The sequence below is a fragment of the Larimichthys crocea genome, chromosome XXIII, assembly GCF_000972845.2.
Source record: "Larimichthys crocea isolate SSNF chromosome XXIII, L_crocea_2.0, whole genome shotgun sequence".
Lineage (NCBI taxonomy): Eukaryota > Metazoa > Chordata > Actinopteri > Sciaenidae > Larimichthys > Larimichthys crocea.
Genome location: NC_040033.1, coordinates 9,717,430 through 9,737,829, shown reverse-complemented (window position 1 = coordinate 9,737,829; position 20,400 = coordinate 9,717,430). Strand labels below are relative to the sequence as shown.

The window sequence follows — 20,400 nt, the reverse complement described above, 5'->3', positions numbered from 1 at the left end:
CACCGCCCTTCAGCACCTGTCACTAGTAACCCAGATTAGGCGTGAAGAAGTAGTTGTGCTGTTTTGTAACCTCATTTACCCGTGATAGACTGCCCAGTCTGTTCCAATATGTCAGTGTTATTTCTGTTCCGCCTGCGTTTGTCGAATTATTTTCCCTCTCCCCTCTCTCTTTCCTCCCTTCAGACTTCGGCGTCAGTGCCTTTCTAGCCACAGGCGGTGACATCACTCGAAATAAAGTGCGCAAGACGTTTGTGGGAACGCCATGTTGGATGGCGCCAGAGGTCATGGAGCAGGTCAGTCGTCTCGAGCAGGGAGCCTAGAAATAACCATGACGGCAAGAAATTAGACACAACTTAATCCTCGATGTGAATTTAAATGCTGGAAATAAGCTAATTTACTTCCTGCGATGCCAAAGAGCAATCACGGTCGTGATGAAGGCGGAGCTGATCTGTAAAAGTTGAATACGATTCTCCTTCCACAGGTGAGGGGTTACGATTTCAAAGCCGATATTTGGAGTTTCGGAATCACGGCCATCGAGCTCGCCACAGGGGCTGCACCTTATCACAAATACCCACCAATGAAGGTGAGAACACTTTCCTAGAAACGTGCAGTTGATGACACATAACAAATCAGCTTTACTAATTTAAATGTGTTCTCTGTGTCTTCAGGTCTTGATGCTGACACTGCAGAACGACCCCCCGGCCCTGGAGACTGGCATCACAGACAAGGAGATGGTTAAGAAATATGGCAAATCCTTCAGGAAGATGATCTCCATGTGTCTACAGAAGGACCCAGAGAAAAGGTGTTTGTCATGCCTTTAACATGCTTCACTAATTCTATGAAACAAACAGCCTGTTGTACAACATCCCCCAAGTTTCTCTGTCGCTGGAAGTTTAAAAGTTCAAGTGCCATTTTGCTGTTTTTCAGGCCAACGTCCTCGGAGTTGTTGAAGCATAAATTCTTTCAGAAAGCAAAGGTAGGTGCTTGAGCTGTCTGAGATTGAAGCACTCACACAATGAGTCAGCATCATCCTTGTGTGATGAGTAAAGGTCTGATAGGATCTGAATGGCCTCAGCTTGGCCTCTGTTTAAAATGAAGCTGCTTCTTATGACTGCACGTTGCTCTTTTGTAGCTCCAGAAGTTTTGAAAGGGGGTTTCATGTAGGTTTAAGGTGAACTATAAACCAATAAAGTCTCTCTCCTTGAGGTGTTTGTGCGAGTCAGGATACTTCTCACTTGGCACAAACGGAGGCCATTGTAGCATTCCTCTCATTATTGAGCATGCAGAGCTGCGTCTAACAAAAGCGGGGATAGGCAGTCTAACTCCAGCCTCCGGCTGCCCAATACACCCAGCAACTGGAACAACAAAAGTGCTGGTTCAGCATGTCACACCACCCAAATACAACCTGGTGGGTTTGCTGTACACGACCCTGGTCAGCAGCAGGAGTTGCAGTACTCTGCATGTACAGCAGGAGGCAGGCTTTGTCACTGTTTCAGAGCAGATGCAGGTCTGTAATGAGCAAACTGCCAGCTGGCATCAAGCAAGCATATGATTATTGATTTGCTATCCTGTTAGTTGAGTATGCTCATTGTCACTTAATGAGCTTAAAGCTATTCCCATATAAAAAAATCTCCACTATTTGATAAAACAGAAATGTTTGATTCAAAGTGCAAAACTTTAGTTTTTATAGCATTTTATAAAAAAGCAGAGTTACAGAGAGTTAAAGAGATGCCAGCAGCAAAGATAAGCAGGAATTGTTAAAAGCAAGAAAGCGTTAATAAAAATTAATCTTGAGATTTAAACTTAAACCGGGAGTCAGCAATAATTTGGTCACAACAAGTCTTGCACTGTCTCGCGTAAGACAACTAATAATCCTCGTTTTGAGTGAACCTGTGTGAGGTCAGCAGCAAGTTGTGCAAGAATTAATTCAAAGTAAGTCGATGGATTTTAAATTAAATTCTAAATTTGACGGGGAGCCAGTCTTAGCTTGTAAAGCACATTATGTGTTGCGGTTGAATTTCTAAATAATGCAAGATTTAATCAGATAGCTGAATAAAACACATGTTGTAACAATGAGCCTTTTATTTCTTTCCTCTCGTGACAGACCCACGAGTATTTACACGAGAAGTTACTTCAGAGGGCGCCCACAATAACAGAGAGGTCGAAAAGGGTAAGGACACCAAAGATTTAAGTCTACACTTTGTGCTTTATCGCTAAGAAGGTGAGCTCAGTGAGTGAGGATATGTCTTCACAGGTACGTCGAGTGCCAGGGTCCAGCGGGCGGCTGCATAAAACGGAGGATGGCGAATGGGAATGGAGCGATGACGAGCTGGATGAAGAAAGCGAAGAGGGCAAAGCAGCCGTTGCTGCCTTAAGGGTGAGCTGAATCTACAACTCCTTTATACACTCCCCCCTTCACATATATATTTCACGTCTTTTTTGCCTTTTAATGTCGCTGTACAATGTTTTAAACTGTCATTCTCATGTCTGTGCAGTAGCATGTGTGTCCATTGTCTCTCCACTGAGTTTCCCGTATGTGTGTATGTTCTGTCTGACGGCCAAGGAGCAGCAGGTGAAGCCTGTTGGCGCCACCAGGCGACAAGTGCGCTTCTCCTACCCACTCGAGCTGCCTGCGTCCAGGGTTGTTCACATGCCCCCCACAATACAGATGGCATTCCCCTAACATGGAAGGACTCTCCCTGCACGTGTTAGCTAGGGAACATGTGACCGCTAGAAAAGACAGGAAAGAAAGACGGCAGAGTAAATCCTCACACAGATAAGCGCTTATCCTCCAGACAGAAGTGACTTTGTTCCAACATTTTGTAGCTTTTTACTCACCCTGTCAGAAGACAACCAGAGGAAAGGTACATATTATAGTTTCTAAGCACAAATCTGTGCATGCTGTAGATCACATGCAGAGAGTCTTTTAAACCGTGAGATATGTTGTGTCCCGTGGGACGAGAAGCTTTTTGTTTTTTTTACTGAACTCAATAGATATGAGCATTACAGACCTTTTTAATAACCATTTAAAGGTTTATAAGTTATGATGAATGTAGGGGACTTTAAGTATTTTAGTATAATAGATACATAGGTTTGCTTTGAGAGAGCTTTTATTTAATCAAAGAAGTGAGAGTTAACTTTCCTGGAAGCCATCTGTATTTCCATTTTCTCTTTTTTGAATCACTTTTTATTTATACTGACTAAATCACATGTAATCAATATAAGTAAAACGAATGATCAACCTTGTAATTGATCTTCAGTTAGAGCACTAATGACCATCGAGGGATTTAAATTTGACATTTCTGCTGCTTTGATGCTGCTTTACTGGCTACTGGCAAACTGAACTTGAAATTCCTACATTAGCTCAATTGGATGTTTTCTCAAAACTCTCATGAGATGATGCATCGTTTTTTTTTTTTACATATATATAAAATGATATTCTTCTGGAGCCTGGCTGAGTACCCGTGTAGCGTCTGTGTGCTTTAAAGATTAAAACAGTCTCCTCAGCCTGAATACGCCGTCGCTTTGTCTGAATCAGACCGCAGATTGGTGAGCTGATGTGATTTCTGACTGATCAGCCAGACGCCACATCACATCCTCTCAGTCAAGTCAGTTTGTCTTGAATCGGGCATGCAGGGCTTCTTTCTGACTCTACATTCTTTGGATTTGGTTTAAACTTTTTTTGGTTTCTATTTATTTTATTTTATTTTTTTGCAGATAAACAATTTGACCGCTTAACAGTGTGAATTTCTCCTGATTTCATATTCTCTTATGCCGCTTCTCTGCTTTTCAAATCCAAAACTAAAAACAAAACTGTAATCGTAGAATATTTATCTGCACTCGTTTACAACTCAATTACCAGCAGCTAGATGTAGACCACGTGTATAAGATCACTGCGACTGTAATTTTTTGTTATGATATATTTAGTGACGTAGCAAATTTTCTTGAAATTAAACTATCTTTCTACAGATGCATTTATCAGATGGGAATGGCTCTTCTTATTCCATTGAATTAAATACTTGACAAATCACAATGTTTCGTCACATTGATGCAAACATCCACATTCATATAATTTAGGCCTGCTTATTGATTTTCAGTACTGCTTGAAATAGCCTCATACAACCAGAGATAACTGTCTCATCTCACTATATGCTGTCATATCACCGTACAACATCAGCACCAGTTAGTCAGGAGTATTTAAAGTGAATTTAAGTAAATCAAGTCAATTTATTAGTGTTTAATACGTCTGTTCCCACCCTAATGATACGACTGTATTCACTTTAAAAGAGCTGACGGTAAACTAAGCAGAGCGATAAATGAGGAAAGTAAACGAGTGAGCCGATTTAATCTGTTTTACCTCCTCTCGCTTTTTCTTTGTGTTCTTTGCATTCATGCGTGCTGTTTTTGCTTTGCTAATGCCACCGCAGCGACATCCTTCTCTGAGTGTAATCTTCCATTATCTGTCTTTGAACAGTCACCAAGGGTGAAGGAGGGATCACAGAATTCAGAGGTGAGTGTCAAAACTTCTTTCTTCACACTTCAGTCTACCTTTATGCATTGATGGCGCAAATTAATACATTTTTTTAAACCTGGGTCAAAATAAATATCAAAGGTTTTAACCTACAAAGTCTCACTAGTCTTTGTTTAGGAAGTGGGCCATGACTTTTTGTTAAACCACAGTCTTTAGTTGATGTTTGTAATGAATTTCTGCAACACTGCAGACTGTCATACAGTAGGTATTAAAGGTGCTGGTGCTACATACCAATATGGTGGAGTTGTACAATTACAATGAATGATAAAATGATTACAGTAGCAGTGGATGCACAGATGCACATGGTGTAATGGAGATATGGTAGCAATAATGACTATTAATATATGTAGTGGACGTTGTGCAGGACCACAGCCACGATCCACGAGAAGCTGCTGGACGAGAGAGCACAGAAACTCCAGGGAAGAAGTTTAGTCAGTAAGATGCATTAACATGCATTAATGAGACATGTGTGTTTACAGATGGTGGTGAAGGGAGAGACAGAGAGAGAGAAGGTTTGAGTAGAGTGTTCAGTAAAGGGAGATGCGACTACATCTTCAACCAGTACCTTGCCTGACTAGGCACAACCCTGAGAGAGAGAGAGACATTTGTTCCATTTGAACACCGACATGAAAGGATGAGCAGGATTTGTTGACATTTCTCTCTTCTTCAGGTTTTCCAGACTTCTGAGTCTTCAAGTAATCAACTCCAGCCAGTGGCCGCAGGTCAGGCAGAACTACCTCAGGCTGCAGGCCAGGTTCCACTGCAGCCCACACCCGTCAACACTCAATCCACTGCCCAGGCTGCATCTCCCACACCAGCTGTACCCACTGCTGCTGCTGCTGCTGCTGCTGTTCCCACACAGGTCAGTAATGTTTTTTCATCATATTATCTCTTCAGATGAAAAATAACTTCTACTTCTGTAGATATGCTGATTACTTTTAAAGCTCAAATTAATTGTCTCTCTCTCTCTGTCTGCGTGTGTTGACAGGCTCCAGCTGTCTCAGGGGACGTCAAGGCTCCCATTAGTTTGGTATTAAGGTTAAGGTATGTTTCCCCAGTACCACATAAAAAAAAGTAAACCACAAAGGATGACCTTAACTCTTCTGATCTGGTCTCTCTTTATTTCAGAAATTCAAAGAAGGAGCTGAATGACATCCGCTTTGAATTTATGCCAGGGAGAGGTAAGTGAAGTTTGCTGGTGTCAACAAGTAGTTTAAAAAATGTCCCGAGGTGAAGACCTCATGGCTTCAGATGTTCCATTTGGGGTAATCAGTAAGAGACACTGACAATTATTACAATATGTCTTGTGTTTTTTAAAACTTGTTTTGGTATACTGGTGCACAAACAACAATACAGAGGCCTGTACTCAAAGCCAGCACATTTCAGTAGCTGAGGACTATTAAGAGTTTTTATTAACAAGCTACAGTTATGTGTCAAATATATATTAAATACACTGTTTGTCCACCTGTCACAGTTTGTCTCTTATGCTTTGACTCTTCAGACACAGCAGATGGAGTGTCCCAGGAGCTAGTGTCAGCAGGCCTGGTGGACGGGAGGGACTTAGTAATAGGTCAGTGAAACAAACATTGCTCTGCTTACAGTGTCACCTGAAAGTTAAAAATTCTCTGCGGATCATATGCAGACCATGTCCATGTTTTCCTCTCTTTCCGTACACTGATTTTTGTTTCCTTTCATCAGACTCAAAACGTTGTCTTTCTTTTCAGTTGCTGCAAATTTGCAGAAAATAGTCGATGAGCCTCAAGCCAATAAAAATGTCACTTTCAAACTGGTGAGTGCTACACCTTCATCTGTATCTGTGGGGTCATATATACGTGTTATACATTTCTGCGGGTTCCTGAGTGGAGACTTAGCGCCACCTACTGCATAACCGGACATACCAAAAACATTGGAAGAACAGTAGTAGATGGAAACGTGCAGAAATTTGCATTTTTGTCTGCCGATTGTCTAATTTGTGCTACATTTGCATGGAAACATGGCTATTATTCCACTCGACACTTTATTGAAATGAAGTTATTGTCAGCGTCACTGCTCACACACTTTTTTTATTCTCCTCTCTCACATTCGCAGGCTTCTGGAATTGAGGGATCTGAAATACCAGATGACGTGAAATTGATGGGCTTTGCTCAGCTCAGCATTAGTTAAACTGTTGTTCTACCTGGGACCGTGACTTGCCTAAAAAATGTGAAAATTAAAAAAAAAAAAAAAACAAACAAAAAAAATAGTTTAATGCATTTTTTTTTCTTTCTATTGGCTGTAAAGAAACCACTACTGCCAAAGAAAACAGTACCGTTTTGTCACCCATAGGATTATACAATGCCGCCTCGTTGAATTGAGCGGTCGGCTGAAGTATCAGAGCGTACAGTATAAGAATCACTCAAAAAAAAAAAAAAAAAGTTTACAGCGTATATGTAGAAGGATGCAAGTATCAACAAACAGTTTTCATTCACCATTCTGGTCTCTCTCATTCTGTTATTTTTCTTTCTTCTCTAATATGTGATGCATTTGCACAATCTGAACTAACGCCCTTGAACCCTGATAAGTGTAACAATGCCTTATATTCATCAGAACTACTGAATGCACGTTTTTAGGGGGGGAAGTCCCCTACTTACCATATGGAGCATTATGTTGTCTGTACAAATGTGGTTTCGGTTGCTCGTGTCAAACTTTTTACTTCATATTCAGCGGAGGAAAACGTTTTGTCTCACCGACGAGTGCCGACGTGACGTCGCACAGCAAATGTAATGTGAAATAACGAAAAGATGTGAAGAGCAGTAACAGTCTTTAAAGGATGAGGCGAGATTTATTTGTTTCTTATCGTCAATGGATGCCACGAAAAGATCAACAGGTCAGCAGTACTTCTTCCTGCACATCAAATATAGAATTTAATTTTTCAGTTTCTTCAACAGCAGAGCACTTTTACCAAAAACTCACTCAAACAGTAAATGCTGCGTTCTCTGTGTACTATTTTAAGATGCAGGTTAATACACATTTGGTGCTCTGGTGAGTATTTTCAGCAGCGGGAGGGTGTATGTCGGATTGACAAATAAACTACAGTTCCCTCATTCATCATAATTAAGAAACATGTCACCCAGTACAACTGTGTGGCTCATTGATGTCTTTTTAAGGAGCAAGAATGGGGGGAGGAATATCGGACACAGACAAATGTTGATTTTTGTGGGATTTGTTGACTATAAGAAAACTAACGAATGTCATCAGTCTCATCCTGTAAGTATTGATACAACCAGCATTATGAGAAAGGAAAGTCTGATGAAAGAATTAGTTTCAAGTAACTATACAAATATAAATATATAAACCATAACTCCTTAAATGAACTTAAATGCAAGATGATGTTTTTCTTTTTTCTTCAGTTTTCAGTTCTTGTGTTATGCCAACTTGTGTTTTGGGGTTAGTCAAAACTCAAAATTGATGTAGCATGAAATTAGAAAACCAAAATTTGCCTCCACTCATTTTACACACAACGCCGGCCTGAGGTCTTTTTTGTAGATCTGAGTATTGGTTGGAGTAAAAAGTTTTCAGTCGCAGCTGAAACCACGAGCGTCGTATGAGCAGATGTGTCTGTCTGTTGGTATTAGTTTGTGTCTGTTTTTGGAATCAGTTTCTCAAATTCTTCAAGAAAGGAGGAAAAAAAAAAGTGCATTTTGTTTATGTGGATGAAACATAAGTACTTGATTTAACCTCTAGTTTGTACATAATGACATTTGGCTTTGATTTGTTTTTATACCGGGTGTTTCACTCTTGGCCTTTTTTTTTCTGTCCTATGACACGATTGTGGGTTGTAGCACTGCGTGAAGGAAGACGACAACACTGCAAAATTAGCTTTGAATTCTCTCATTTTGCAGGACATACTGCCACTTTACTGTGTGTCATGTATGATTTACCTTTGCTCATGATGCTTTTCTTTTTTCTTTTCTTTTTTTCTGCCTTTTGAAAAGTTTGAATATGTTTCACCATGGAGCCACAGCTGTCCTGATGCACTGCTTAATGCCTGTCCACCTTAAACTCCCCTCCCCCCCAAAAAAATTTAGCAGAGTAACAGCAAATTTGTCTCCAACTCTTAATACCAAGTGGAGGCTGTTTACAGTCCTTACTTTAACCCACATCTGAAGTCATACAGCTGCTTTATCACTTATTTTTAAACGGCTAAAATAAAGATTTTTTTTTTACATCTTTCATTTTGGAGAAAAAAAAAAGCTAGGCTATGATTGTAGACAACGATGTAAACGATCAGAAATGTGTTTTTTTGGATTTGGATGAAAAAGGGGGCTGTCATCAGCACGGACGTCGCATCCTTTTCAAACATGCTCTGGATGTTTCAAAATGAACGTGCATCTCAATGACAGCAGCAGGTTCATTTAACATTCTGCTCTAATGTGTGTAGATCTGAAATGCCAGCAAGGTTTTTACGGTTTCATTTGGTGACGTGATAATGTCAGAATCCTCCAGATGCCATATTGAATGAAAATGAATGAATTCTTTTGCTTGCAGATAAAAACGTTCAGAGGAAATCTTTGTATTTTGACGTTAGACATGTTAAATTTTACGCTAGCCTTAAATTGAAAACGACCAAGTGTATTTTTTCTTCTTCTTTTTTTTTTTTTTTTTGACATGATGTCAAAGTTTTGATTCAGATTTTCAGTGTCTTTTGAAATTGTAGTTCTTGTTACACGTGAAGATACCTGAAATAAAGATATACAGGTGTGTGTCGACCCTGTGTTCTCCTCAAGGGGGAGCGACAAAGTCAGCAACCCGATGTTACTCTTAAGTTTCTGAACTGCAGTATCTGGTGCCATTTTCCTGGTTTATTAGTCTGCAGCTGACGGCAGACGAGGACAGGATAGGTGTGTATGAGCCCTGAGAGTGTGTGTATGTATGTGTGTGTTGCGTAGATTGAGCCCTGCTTCTAACGGAGTTGAAGATCTAATGGCTTTGTTCTCATCCTTTCTCCAACAGTCTCTTCTGTCTCTGCTTACATGTAGTCTAACCAAGCTGTAGCAAACTGAACAGATGACGGGCAAAAACACTTTTGTCCAGGAAATAACTCATCAAGGCTGTAATATATTTGAATTTTCCACCTGTTTTTAGTTTTTTTTGTTTTTGTTTTTTTCATTCTTTCATTTGCTCCATTTTTGATCGTTTTTGGAGTTCAAAGCATGTTTCTCTTGATTATTTTTAATCAATAAAGAATGAGCATATCAGCCACCTCCTTGACATTTTTCTGTTTTTTTTTATGTACATCAGTACTCGTCGTGTTGAGTACAGGTAAGTAGATAAGTGTTTAAATGCCTCCATAGTTACTGAATAAACTGAAAACCCATATTTTATAGATATTTCAGATTACGTTTAATGCGCAATAACAACAGAACAACTGATTAATCCATGAACGCAATTTAAAAACTAGCAATTTGTATGAATTCTAAATACATTATCACATTATGAAATAATTGACATAGTTTTCTTACAGCTTAAAATCAAGAAGACCTTGTGACCCCTGTGACTAAGCAGATTTAGGTGTATTGTCGTTTAGACTTCATATGACCACTTATATAACTTTATACATGGTCTATGATCTTTACTCTCTCCTTGTAAAGTTATATTTCTCCAATTGTAATCTTATAGCTGTAGCTGTTTCAAACTTGAGGATTTGACCCTCTGCTCTCATTGCTTTAGGTTTACTGTCCTTATGGGCTTTAGGTATGATTACTGTACAACTTTTTTTTTTTTACGACCCTTTCATCCAGAGAAAGTTGTTATTTTCTGTTTCCTAAATATTAAAAGTTGGAGGACTTTGAGAGAGAGAGAGAGATGGATAGATGGATAGATTACTTTTGCACAAGCAAACATTACATCATAAGCACACAAGGTAACTTACATTTGGAGCCCACAAACTCGCTGTATGTTTCTTCATCAGGACTGTGTGGGCTCGGTTTGACACTGGAACAGAATTTCAACATGCTGTATTTCTCATTCCTAATTCTTGGTGATGAATTTGGATGTTGACACTCTCAAATGACCTAAACTTGAAAGGTAAGCTAAGGTGAGCTAATTTTCATTCTTTGCAACCCAACCCAACAGTTTCTGCCTTTGTTCCTGTCAGGTGTTTATTCTCATCCATAATATTTTACTGTGTACATGTGAGACATGGACTACTTGCAGCAGCATTTGTGAACTTGTTGTAACCTGTGGGGAGGCAAAACAGAAAATATTACTGGTTGTCACTGGTTTCAGTGTTTGCACTTCAGGGACGCCATATTTGAAAGATTTCAGTCTCCTCCATGTTTGTGACCAATCCGATAAGAGCTGCTGGTAAAAGTCCATTTAACTCAGGAGGGTGTTCCTGATAAGACTTTTTTTTAAACCCCTTTTAAGTACAGATTTTGCTCTTTCTTTTTAAATTAAATCACTTATTACAGTGGTCAAAAAGCTCTTATGGTGAATGGAGAAAGTCTGGTATTCTAATTACAAAATACCAGTTTTATTTGATTGCATATGCCATAAGAGTGTCTACAGAGTCCTTCATTGCTCTCACACTTCTACTGAAGTACACAAATAGTGTTTAAGTCTGAATGTTTAGCAAGACATGAATCTGGGCAGATGCACAACAGCTGGACTTCAGCCTGTGGCATCCTGACATGTCACATTTTTAATACTTTGGTTGTCTGTTAGCAACTTGGCAGCAGTCATAAAAGCACAATGACTGTCAGTTTAAACATTAACTCGCAGAATGAGAGTCCAGTTGACGGTGGCTGGATGTTACTTAACGCCTCATCTTTCTCTGCCCCGCTCTGAGCACATCCACACACCAACATGAGCAACTTTGGGGAGATCCTGAAGGAGATCGGGGAGTTTGGTTTGTTTCAGAAACGTTTAGTGGCTGCATTATGCCTCCCCAGCTTGTTTGTAGGTTTTGACGTGATAGGCCAGGTGTTTACAGGCATGAGCTTCCCACATCACTGCAACACTGACTGGATCTTGGAGCGTGGGCCCAACCTGACAGAAGAGAGACAAAGAAATCTCACCATTCCAGTGAACAAGGATGGAAAGTATGACAGCTGTAAAATGTTCACACCTGTGGATTTAGATTTGGAAACCATTGAAGCATATGGGATTAATACTACAACTGGATGTATAAATGGTACAGATTTTAATGCACCCAATGGTGCCTCCAGCATTGTGACAGAGGTAAGGAAAAGGAGGAACTGTTCATCTTAATATATTTCTTGAAGAAGCTTGAATAGATGACATTTCTTCCTTTTAATGAGAAACGGCTAATGTTTGTATGAATGTTAATATAGACTCAATTTGAAATAGTGTAGCAGCTGTTCTGTTTGTTTTGTTGTCTGGTATCACCACACTGTCTGACATCATTTCGCAAAGGCACATGGGAGAAATTTGCCCTTCTGCCAGAAAACATGTTTTAATTTTAACCATGATCTTTCCCTAAACCAATAACCAACTTGTTTCATTGCCTAAACTAATTCGCAACTGAAAACTGTATATATATATATATATATAGTTCTTGCTATCCTCTTTTTATTTTAACTTTTCAATTTTTGAAAGTCTATCTGATGTAGCGGCAGAGAAAAACAAAACTTTGCTTGGTGTTTCCTTGGGTTTTCCTTCTCCTCTGTCTCCCTGTTATCAGTTCAACTTGGTGTGCGACAGGAGCAGTTTGATTGAGGCATCGCAATCCATCTACATGGCCGGTCTTCTGATTGGAGCACTGGTGTTGGGACATATGGCTGACAGGTACTCACCTTTACTCCGTGTATTTGATAGTTGTGATTCTAAACTGGGGCTTAGCAGCTGCTTCCGTGGGGAAAGAGTTACGTCTCGTGTACCAATGTAACGACTCTTTTCTGTTTTTTGCAGGTTTGGTCGACGCTTTGTGGTCCTGCTTTCACACCTTCTATTACTGTTGTTTGGTGTCAGTGCTGCTTTCTCACCCAACATTTACGTTTATATATTCTTCAAATTTTTATGCGGATTCTCCATTTCAGGCATTCTTGCTAATGTATTTGTGATAGGTAAGTCTACATCTCTTCTTTAGCTTATAATATGTGTTGCATTGTTAACAGACACTTGACGTGGCAAGGCCACACTGTTCTCTAATGCAGACCATATGGTGATATAATAAAATTAATTATTGTTGCAGCCCCACATAGGGAAGAAAAACACCTTTATAATCAACAACACCAAGTGTCTCATAGTTTCACATGGTGCATGCCAAGGAGGTTATTTGTAAAATTCAAATGAGTGCACTGATGCTTTGACTTGCACATACAGTGGTGATATTTGCAACATTGCAGTGCAAATGTCTTGCATACATTTAAAAATAGTGGTGATTAGAGTAGTAAGTTACACACCCAAATTTAAAAAATAATGCCGTTCCTGTCTGTATTATTTCTTTGAAGGTGGAGAGTGGAGTCATTCTTCCAAGTTTGCTCTGTGCACCATTATCTGCCACTCTTTTTACCCTCTTGGTTTGATGATGTTGGCTGGCATTGCCTATTTGATCCGCAACTGGAGGATCCTGCAGCTGGTGCTCTTCAGCCCTCTTGTCCTTGTTCTGGTTCTTTTTTACTGGTAAAGAGCCACTCAGGCCACTTGGATTTCATATTTTAGATGTTAAACTTAATTTTAGCCGTAGAAAAAATAAAATGAAGAGTTTGTGATTATGGACTTGTATATCTCTACTAGGATTCTTCCAGAGTCAGCTCGCTGGCTGGTCACCCAGGGCAAGAAGGAAAGGGCTATAAAGGAGATCCGGAGGGCAGCAAAAGTGAACAATAGGAAGGTCCCAGAATATCTGCTAGACAGGGTAAACTACATCGAAAACACCAAAATCAAAAGCAATAAAGCTCTGAAATAAATATACCCCAAACTATAAAATGACACTTTGTTTAGCTGGAGGATGAGGGAACATCCAAAGGAGGAAACATGTTGGACATCTTCAGGATATCATATCTGAGAAAACGTGCTCTCGTAATGAGCTCCGTCTGGTGAGTAGTTATTTCTACCACAACAACATCTACAGCTATACCTTTGTGGCAGGACTAAAAATCATTTTTCCACTTTGTTAATAGGTTCGGGACAAGTCTGATGTATTACGGACTCAGCCTGAATGTTGGCAATTTTGGTCTGGATATATACCTCACGCAGTTCATCTTTGGTGTTGTAGAAATTCCTGCACGTCTTGGCACTTTGCCGATTATTCAGCACTTTGGGAGGAAAATATGTCAAGCAGGGGTCCTGATATTTGGAGGTTGTGCTTGTCTTGCTATACTTGCAATTCCAAAAGGTACTTTGTTGTATAATATAATTATGCCATTGTAGTCTATTTTGAACATATCCTATATCTGATACATTTAGTTCACAAACGCATTTATTATTTGTCCATCAGACCTTCCTGTCGTGGTAACAGTCATAGCTGTCGTGGGAAAATTTGCTGCCACTGCCAGTTTCTCTACAGTCTATGTTTATACTGCAGAACTATACCCTACCACTCTAAGGTAAAGTAGGTAATGCCCCAGAGGTAAAACATGAAATTATTAGACTAAATATTGGCACAAAATGTCATGTTTGTTATTATTATGCACTCTGTAATTGTCCATTGTCTCTGCTGGTAGGCAGAATGGTGTTGGTCTTAACTCAATGTGCGCTCGTGTGGCCGGCATCCTCGCTCCACTGATCAGGCTCCTGGACGTCTACCATTACACCATCCCTATGCTGATATATGGCATCGTCCCCATTGCTGCTGGGGGTTTCTGTATATTCCTGCCTGAAACCCGCAATGTTGAACTCCAGGACCACGCTCAACTCATGTGAGTTGATTAACTCTTTCACACAGGGTATCCAGGCTTACTTCCCTTACTGAAACATTTAATATGATAATCTTCTTGTTTTTAATTTCAGGAAACCTGTGGACGAGACTGCAGACACAGGATCCATCAGTCAATCAGAAAAGTCCACAAAAATGTAACTTACTGAAACTGAATCAGGTTGAACTTGAAATGTTTTGTGACTGAAATTAGAATTTGTGTATGTTTAATTATATTTACCGTATTTTCCGGACTATAAGCCGCTACTTTTTTCCCACGCTTTGAACCATGCGGCTTATACAAAGATGCTGCTTTTCTGTTGTTCTAACAAGAAGTGCAAAAACAAGACAGACAGGGGAAGTCAGTGCAAAGAAGAACAAATTATTTTCACACCCTCACCCCCTCATCATGGAAAGCACACGAAGAAGTTCGTATGATGCAGCTTTTAAGGTTGAAGGCCATCGATCTGGCTATCCAGGAAGGAAATAGAGCTGCTGCACTTAAGCTTGGCGTTAATGAATCCATGGTGAGCACTTTTACTGCCGTGTTACAGGCACTGTTCGGAAACACTACAGGTCATATTAAGGCACTTTTGTTCATCTTTGAGCTGCAAATTTGCACGGTTGTAATTCATATTGACACAGCTATAGTTATCAACTAGCTGGTGCATTGGATGTATATATTACATGTGTAATAAAGCAATGGCAACAGTGCTTATGTGTGTGTAATGTTTCTTTAAACTGTAATCAGTCACTGTGATCATTGCTGCTCGTTACATTTTATTGACTATGATAAAACTGTAACATAGCAACCTGTCTGAGGTCCTAAGGGCAAGCTAGTTTCTGACGACAAATGGCTGGGGAGTTTGTGGCTTAGACTTTTCAATGTAGAGTTCGCATGTTCTCCATGTGTCTGCATGAGTAAGCTCAAAGATCATTGGCAGATCAGTCGATCAAGCTTATAGTCTTTTCATGAGACTAAGAGAACCTGTGGTTTGTAGAGACATTGCAGGCATGGGATCATTACTTGGGGTCGCAAGCATGCCCAGTGTTTGTCTGAATCTGAGTAACGTATTCATGGTCATTAATTGTGTTGGTGCTCGTTTTATTGTTTTTTCTATCCCAGGTTTTACGATTGGTGGAATGCTGACAACATGTTCCCTACCAAGAGGCACATTGTGCTGTGACTAAGAGCTTTGGTTGATTATTACCAAGATAAATTGTATTGTTCTCTCCCACACTTTGATGAGGAAGCACTGCCAATTCAGCCACATGCCAATATGAGCAGCATTGGACAGATCTGTAACGCGTTTGGGATTTTTGGTTTGTTTGAGAAATGGCTATTGGTGCATTATGCATCCTCAGCATGTTTGCTGGGTTGACTGGTACTGTATTAAAAACACATGCAAGCAAAAGAGAGCTTGCATGTCTTGTAGAGCACAATTCCTGCAGGACTCTAGGTACAACTATGGGTTTATAATGAGTGTAACAGTGGCTTTTATCCCATAGTAAAAATAAAGCTTCTTCTCCTTACTTTGAATATATCATGTTTGTCACCTAAAGCAGACAAAATTTATTTTTAATTCTGCGTTTTTGGCTTCGTATGTAATAACTACTTAAATTCTTTTGAAAGCACATAATTCATTAGAAGTCACATCCATAATGTTTTATGAATGTTGTTGTTATATTGATTACTGTAATGTCCTCCTGACGGGCCTCCCAGCCTGCACAGTGAAACCCTTTCAGATGATCCAATTCACAGTAGGTTTCCACTGAGGTTACATTACCATGTCTGCAAATGATCGAAATAAAGTTGTGACTCAGCATCTATTAAACTTTTTGATTTGATGAAGACTGAGTAAATGTTTGCTGGAGATGTGGCAGAGTATCGTATTTGACAACCTGGCGATCAGTACCAGCTCATAATTACCAAGATGAATTCAATTATTTTCTCTCACACTGCACTTTGAGGAGGAAGCACTACTTATTCAGCCATACACCAATATGAGCAGCTTTGGGCAGATCCTGAAAGAAGTTGGGGAGTCTGGTTTGTTTCAGAAGGGGTTTTTGGCTGCATTATGCATCCCCAGCTTGTTTGTTGGTTTCAACCTGATGGTCCAGGTCTTTGCAGAAATGACCTTCCCACATCACTGCAACACTGACTGGATTTTGGAGCATGGGCCCAACCTGACAGAAGAAAGACAAAGAAATCTCACCATTCCAGTGAACAAGGATGGAAAGTATGACAGCTGTAATATGTTCACACCTGTGGATCTGGATTTGGAAACCATTGAAACATATGGGATTAACAGTACAACTGGATGTATACATGGATGGGTCTATGAGGCACCCATAGGTGCTTCCAGCATTGTAACAGAGGTAAATATATAGCTTGATTATCAAATTGTTTACAGCTTTTAGACCTGAGAGAGTCCCTAAGTCCAGCATATGGTGCATAATACTTTGTGTTCCCTTTGGTCTCAGCTCCTCATTTAATTTATTTATTTTTTCCTTTTTTCACATTCATTTTCTCTTTTTAGTTTGATCTTGTCTGTAACAACAGTGGTATGACTGAGATATTGCAGTCCATCTTCATGGCAGGGATTCTGGTTGGAGCATTGGTGTCTGGGGCAATTTCCGATAAGTATGAGCCAATAAAACATCCACTCCCTTATCATGAATTTCTGTGATTTTGTTTTTAAAGTAAAGAGTTATTTTTCTCATCATTATTCTTATTGTTATTATTGGTGTCTAAAACTGTCAGTTATGAGAAATACACAGAGCAATCTAACATATTTCTTTCCTTGTAGGTTCGGTCGACGCACTGCAATTCTGCTTTCACTTCTTCTACTGCTGGTATTTGGTGTGGGTGATGCTTTCTCACCCAACGTCTATGTTTATATGGTTGCCAAATTCATCCTTGGTTTTCCAGTTGCCATTGTAACACAAACATCTGTGATGGGTAGGATCTGCTTTTTCCATAGTTTTATTATTGTAATTATTAGTGGTTGATATAATCCCTTTGAAGTGGCTGAAAGTAATAGTAGTAAAAGGTAGCAGTAAATCTAATATACAATACAGAAACTAAACAATCTTCATCTGTCATACAGCGATAGAGTGGACTGATCCGTCTAGGAGTGCTCTTTGCACAGTGCTCATCCTGATAGTCTTTTCTGTTGGACTGATGGCGTTGTCTGGCATTGCATATTTAATCCACAACTGGAGGATCCTGAAGTTGGTGCTCTTCAGCCCTCTTGTCCTTGTTCTTGGAATGTTTTACTGGTCAGCAGTCTATCATACTCTAAACCTAAAAGTCCATCAAGTGCTTCTTGATATAATTGTTGATCCTGTAGTCCTTTGTGATTTTGAACCTGTGGTCAAATAGGTTTCTCCCAGAGTCAGCTCGCTGGCTTATGACCCAGGGCAGGAAGGAGGAGGCACAAAAGGAGCTTTGGAGGGCAGCCAGGGTGAATGGGAGGACGGTCCCAGAAGATCAGCTGGACAAGGTCAGAAATCTAAAAATCTCTAATACATTTCTCTAAAGTGTACATTTTCTAAAACCCACTTTTTACTTCCTTAGCTAGAGATGGAGGGTACATCCGAAAAAAGGAACATGTTGGACATCTTCCGAATATCGTATTTGAGAAAACGTACCTTCTTAATGGGCTATAACTGGTGTGTTTTCTTTAATTGTTATAATTGTTCAAGACACTGTTTTTCTCAGTCAGTGAATCACCACAGATGAGATACATCAATAATGTTTAACAATGATATGTAATAGCTACAGAGTTAACATTCTACAATTGCACCAATAATTATGTTTTAAGTATTAGGAAAACTGAATGTATCTCTCTAACTCTGATACAAGGTTTGCAACATGTCTGCTATACTATGGACTGAGCCTGAAAGTTGGCAGCTTTGGCCTGAATATCTACCTCACACAGTTCATCTTTGGCATTGTTGAAATTCCTGCAAACCTGGGCAGTTGGGCTCTAATTCAGCACTTTGGAAGGAGAATATGTCAAGGGTGCTTCCTGTTCTTTGGAGGTGCTGCTTGCCTCCTGGTCCTTGCAGTCCCAAATGGTATTTTCAAAACCTTTGACATGTTGCAATTGTTATAGAGCTGTAATTCTCTGTATAATATAGTACAAGATATTACAGTATGTGTTTTTCCCCTTCAGATCTTCCAGTGGTGGTAACAACCATGGCTGTACTGGGGAAATTTGCTGCTACTGCCTCTTTCAATACAGCCTATGTTTACACTCCAGAATTATACCCAACCATTTTAAGGTAATGTAACTTTATTTGCTGCTCATCATGATGATTACACAAAAATCCAGGCAACACTGATCTGTTCAAAATATTACTTTAACAATTTTTGTTACCTGATTAATGGCATTTATTGTTGTAGTCACCAAAATCAATGTGCAATTCCTCATGAGGCCATTGAATGTTCTTGCAGGCAAAATGGTGTCGGTCTAAACTCCATGTGTGCTCGTGTGGCGGGCATCCTTGTTCCACTGATCAGGCTCCTGGAGGTCTACCATTACACCATCCCAATGGTGATATATGGCATCGTCCCTATTGCTGCACTGGGTTTCTGTTTGCTACTGCCTGAAACCCTCAATGTTGAACTTCAAGACCAAATTGAACTGAAGTGAGTTGAGTATAAATGTGATATTTAAAGAAATGTCCAAATAAGCAAAGTAATTCTAATATTTTTTTCTGCTTTTGATTTTAGAAAACCAGTGAACGGACTGGCGAGGAACAAAGAAAGTGATGAACAAATTGATAAAGAGAACAAACTGTAATTTGTACTGGAATCATAATCAGAGGTTCATAGGTTCACTTTTTCCTTAATTAATATCAGTTATGAAAGCTGCCAGCTACAGTTTTTGGAGATTTAACTACAGTTTAGGATGCTGAGCTCAAACTGGTTGGAAATGATTAAGGATCTATTAAGTGTTTATACCTTCAAGTTTATCAGAAATTGGTTTATTCACACAAATCGTTCTGTTGATTAAGTTTTATTCCCAATGTATCATTTAGCCTATTCATGTACATCTATTACGACTATTAAGACAGACAGAGCAGCTAAAGTAAAAGCAAAGTCTACTAGGTCCTTGATCAGATCAGAGTTCAAAAGAGCGTCACTGACATCATGTTTATTGCTGTTTGTTTGAAGCTGCATGTCTGTAGGTGTTAGTTGGCTCATGTATGTACTGTTGAACATGTTGATTCTGCACTATGAAGCTAGCTCATTAATGATTTTGTGTTTTTTAATACCAGCCATATAATAATAAAGGCGGACCTTGAAGGCCTGAGTTATTGTTGCTGTATTACAGCTTATTTTATTGTTTTGTTAAAAGTTTTACAACTGCTTCAAGCCAAATTAGCCATACAACTCTTGAGTTGTAATGAGTTAATGATTTATTAGAGTTTATAAATATTCAAATATAGTGCCAGACAAATGGCACAAAGAGCTGGGCCCACCTCGTCCATTCCATCAGCCACATATCAATATGAGCAGCTTTGGGCAGATCCTGAAAGAAGTCGGACAGCATTCATTCGCCATTATCTCCTAACTCTTCAAACTAGGCAAAAATGGAAATTCGAAAAGGAAAACTTGGATTCAGGTCAGGTTGTAATGATTGTTGACTCCCGGTAATCTCGAGCATCATGGCCTATTGGAATGATAACCAAAGTATACCCAGGGAAAGGTGGAAAGGTAGTAGTGCTAAGGTCAGTATTCTGGGACGAGAATACATACAACCTGTTGCCAAACTAATCCCACTTCCATTGGTGTCTGGGGTAATTTCCAATAGGTATGAGCCAATAAAACATCCACTCCCTTATCACAAATTTCTGTGATTTTGTTTTTATAGTAAAGAGTTATTTTTCTCATCATTATTCTTATTGTTATTATTGGTGTCTAAAACTGTCAGTTATGAGAAATACAAAGAACGATCTAACATATTTCTTTCTTTCTTCAGCCCTCTTGTCCTTGTTC

The 20,400-nt window shown here is 39.5% G+C and overlaps 3 protein-coding genes across 4 annotated transcripts in view; all 3 read left to right on the top strand.

Moving 5' to 3' along the window:
• The window catches only part of oxsr1b (oxidative stress responsive kinase 1b), a 37,219-nt gene extending 27,447 nt beyond the window's left edge, over positions 1–9,772 (top strand). The window contains exons 6-18 of the mRNA XM_019267535.2: positions 184–293; positions 482–583; positions 669–802; positions 928–976; positions 2,105–2,170; positions 2,255–2,377; positions 4,475–4,510; positions 5,202–5,393; positions 5,520–5,575; positions 5,660–5,712; positions 6,033–6,101; positions 6,256–6,320; positions 6,620–9,772. Coding sequence (XP_019123080.1) covers positions 184–293; positions 482–583; positions 669–802; positions 928–976; positions 2,105–2,170; positions 2,255–2,377; positions 4,475–4,510; positions 5,202–5,393; positions 5,520–5,575; positions 5,660–5,712; positions 6,033–6,101; positions 6,256–6,320; positions 6,620–6,694 — 1,130 coding nt within the window. The 3' untranslated portion in view covers positions 6,695–9,772. The remainder of the gene's footprint in view (positions 1–183; positions 294–481; positions 584–668; positions 803–927; positions 977–2,104; positions 2,171–2,254; positions 2,378–4,474; positions 4,511–5,201; positions 5,394–5,519; positions 5,576–5,659; positions 5,713–6,032; positions 6,102–6,255; positions 6,321–6,619) is intronic.
• A 293-nt stretch (positions 9,773–10,065) lies between these two features.
• On the top strand, positions 10,066–14,681 carry slc22a13b (solute carrier family 22 member 13b). Of its 2 annotated transcripts, XM_027274102.1 has the most exons (10): positions 10,066–11,752; positions 12,216–12,319; positions 12,443–12,597; positions 12,985–13,156; positions 13,271–13,391; positions 13,478–13,572; positions 13,657–13,871; positions 13,974–14,082; positions 14,200–14,394; positions 14,486–14,681. In XM_027274102.1, the coding sequence occupies exons 1-10, from the start codon at positions 11,378–11,380 to the stop codon at positions 14,550–14,552; spliced, it is 1,608 nt and encodes a 535-aa protein (XP_027129903.1). In that variant the 5' UTR covers positions 10,066–11,377; the 3' UTR covers positions 14,553–14,681. The 2 variants fall into 2 exon arrangements, with proteins under 2 accessions (XP_027129903.1, XP_027129904.1); XM_027274103.1 differs by lacking the exon at positions 14,486–14,681 and having other exon boundaries at positions 14,204–14,374.
• Positions 14,682–14,809: 128 nt separating this feature from the next.
• LOC113744019 (solute carrier family 22 member 13-like) lies at positions 14,810–19,051 on the top strand. Its single transcript, XM_027274104.1, has 9 exons — positions 14,810–16,769; positions 16,931–17,034; positions 17,201–17,352; positions 17,501–17,672; positions 17,776–17,896; positions 17,971–18,065; positions 18,259–18,473; positions 18,572–18,680; positions 18,853–19,051. Exons 1-9 carry the CDS (start codon positions 16,395–16,397, stop codon positions 19,049–19,051), a joined length of 1,542 nt encoding a protein of 513 aa, XP_027129905.1. The 5' UTR covers positions 14,810–16,394.
• The last annotated feature ends 1,349 nt before the right edge of the window (positions 19,052–20,400 follow it).

Excerpts from the sequence above, each read along its gene's own strand:
- slc22a13b (XM_027274102.1), top strand. The coding sequence starts at position 11,378 with ATGAGCAACTTTGGGGAGATCCTGAAGGAGATCGGGGAGTTTGGTTTG. Across the intron at positions 13,392-13,477 it reads CAGAATATCTGCTAGACAGG|CTGGAGGATGAGGGAACATC; the intron begins GTAAACTACATC and ends CACTTTGTTTAG. Across the intron at positions 14,083-14,199 it reads CTATACCCTACCACTCTAAG|GCAGAATGGTGTTGGTCTTA; the intron begins GTAAAGTAGGTA and ends CTCTGCTGGTAG.
- LOC113744019 (XM_027274104.1), top strand. The coding sequence starts at position 16,395 with ATGAGCAGCTTTGGGCAGATCCTGAAAGAAGTTGGGGAGTCTGGTTTG. Across the intron at positions 18,066-18,258 it reads TTCTTAATGGGCTATAACTG|GTTTGCAACATGTCTGCTAT; the intron begins GTGTGTTTTCTT and ends CTCTGATACAAG. Across the intron at positions 18,474-18,571 it reads GGTCCTTGCAGTCCCAAATG|ATCTTCCAGTGGTGGTAACA; the intron begins GTATTTTCAAAA and ends TTTCCCCTTCAG.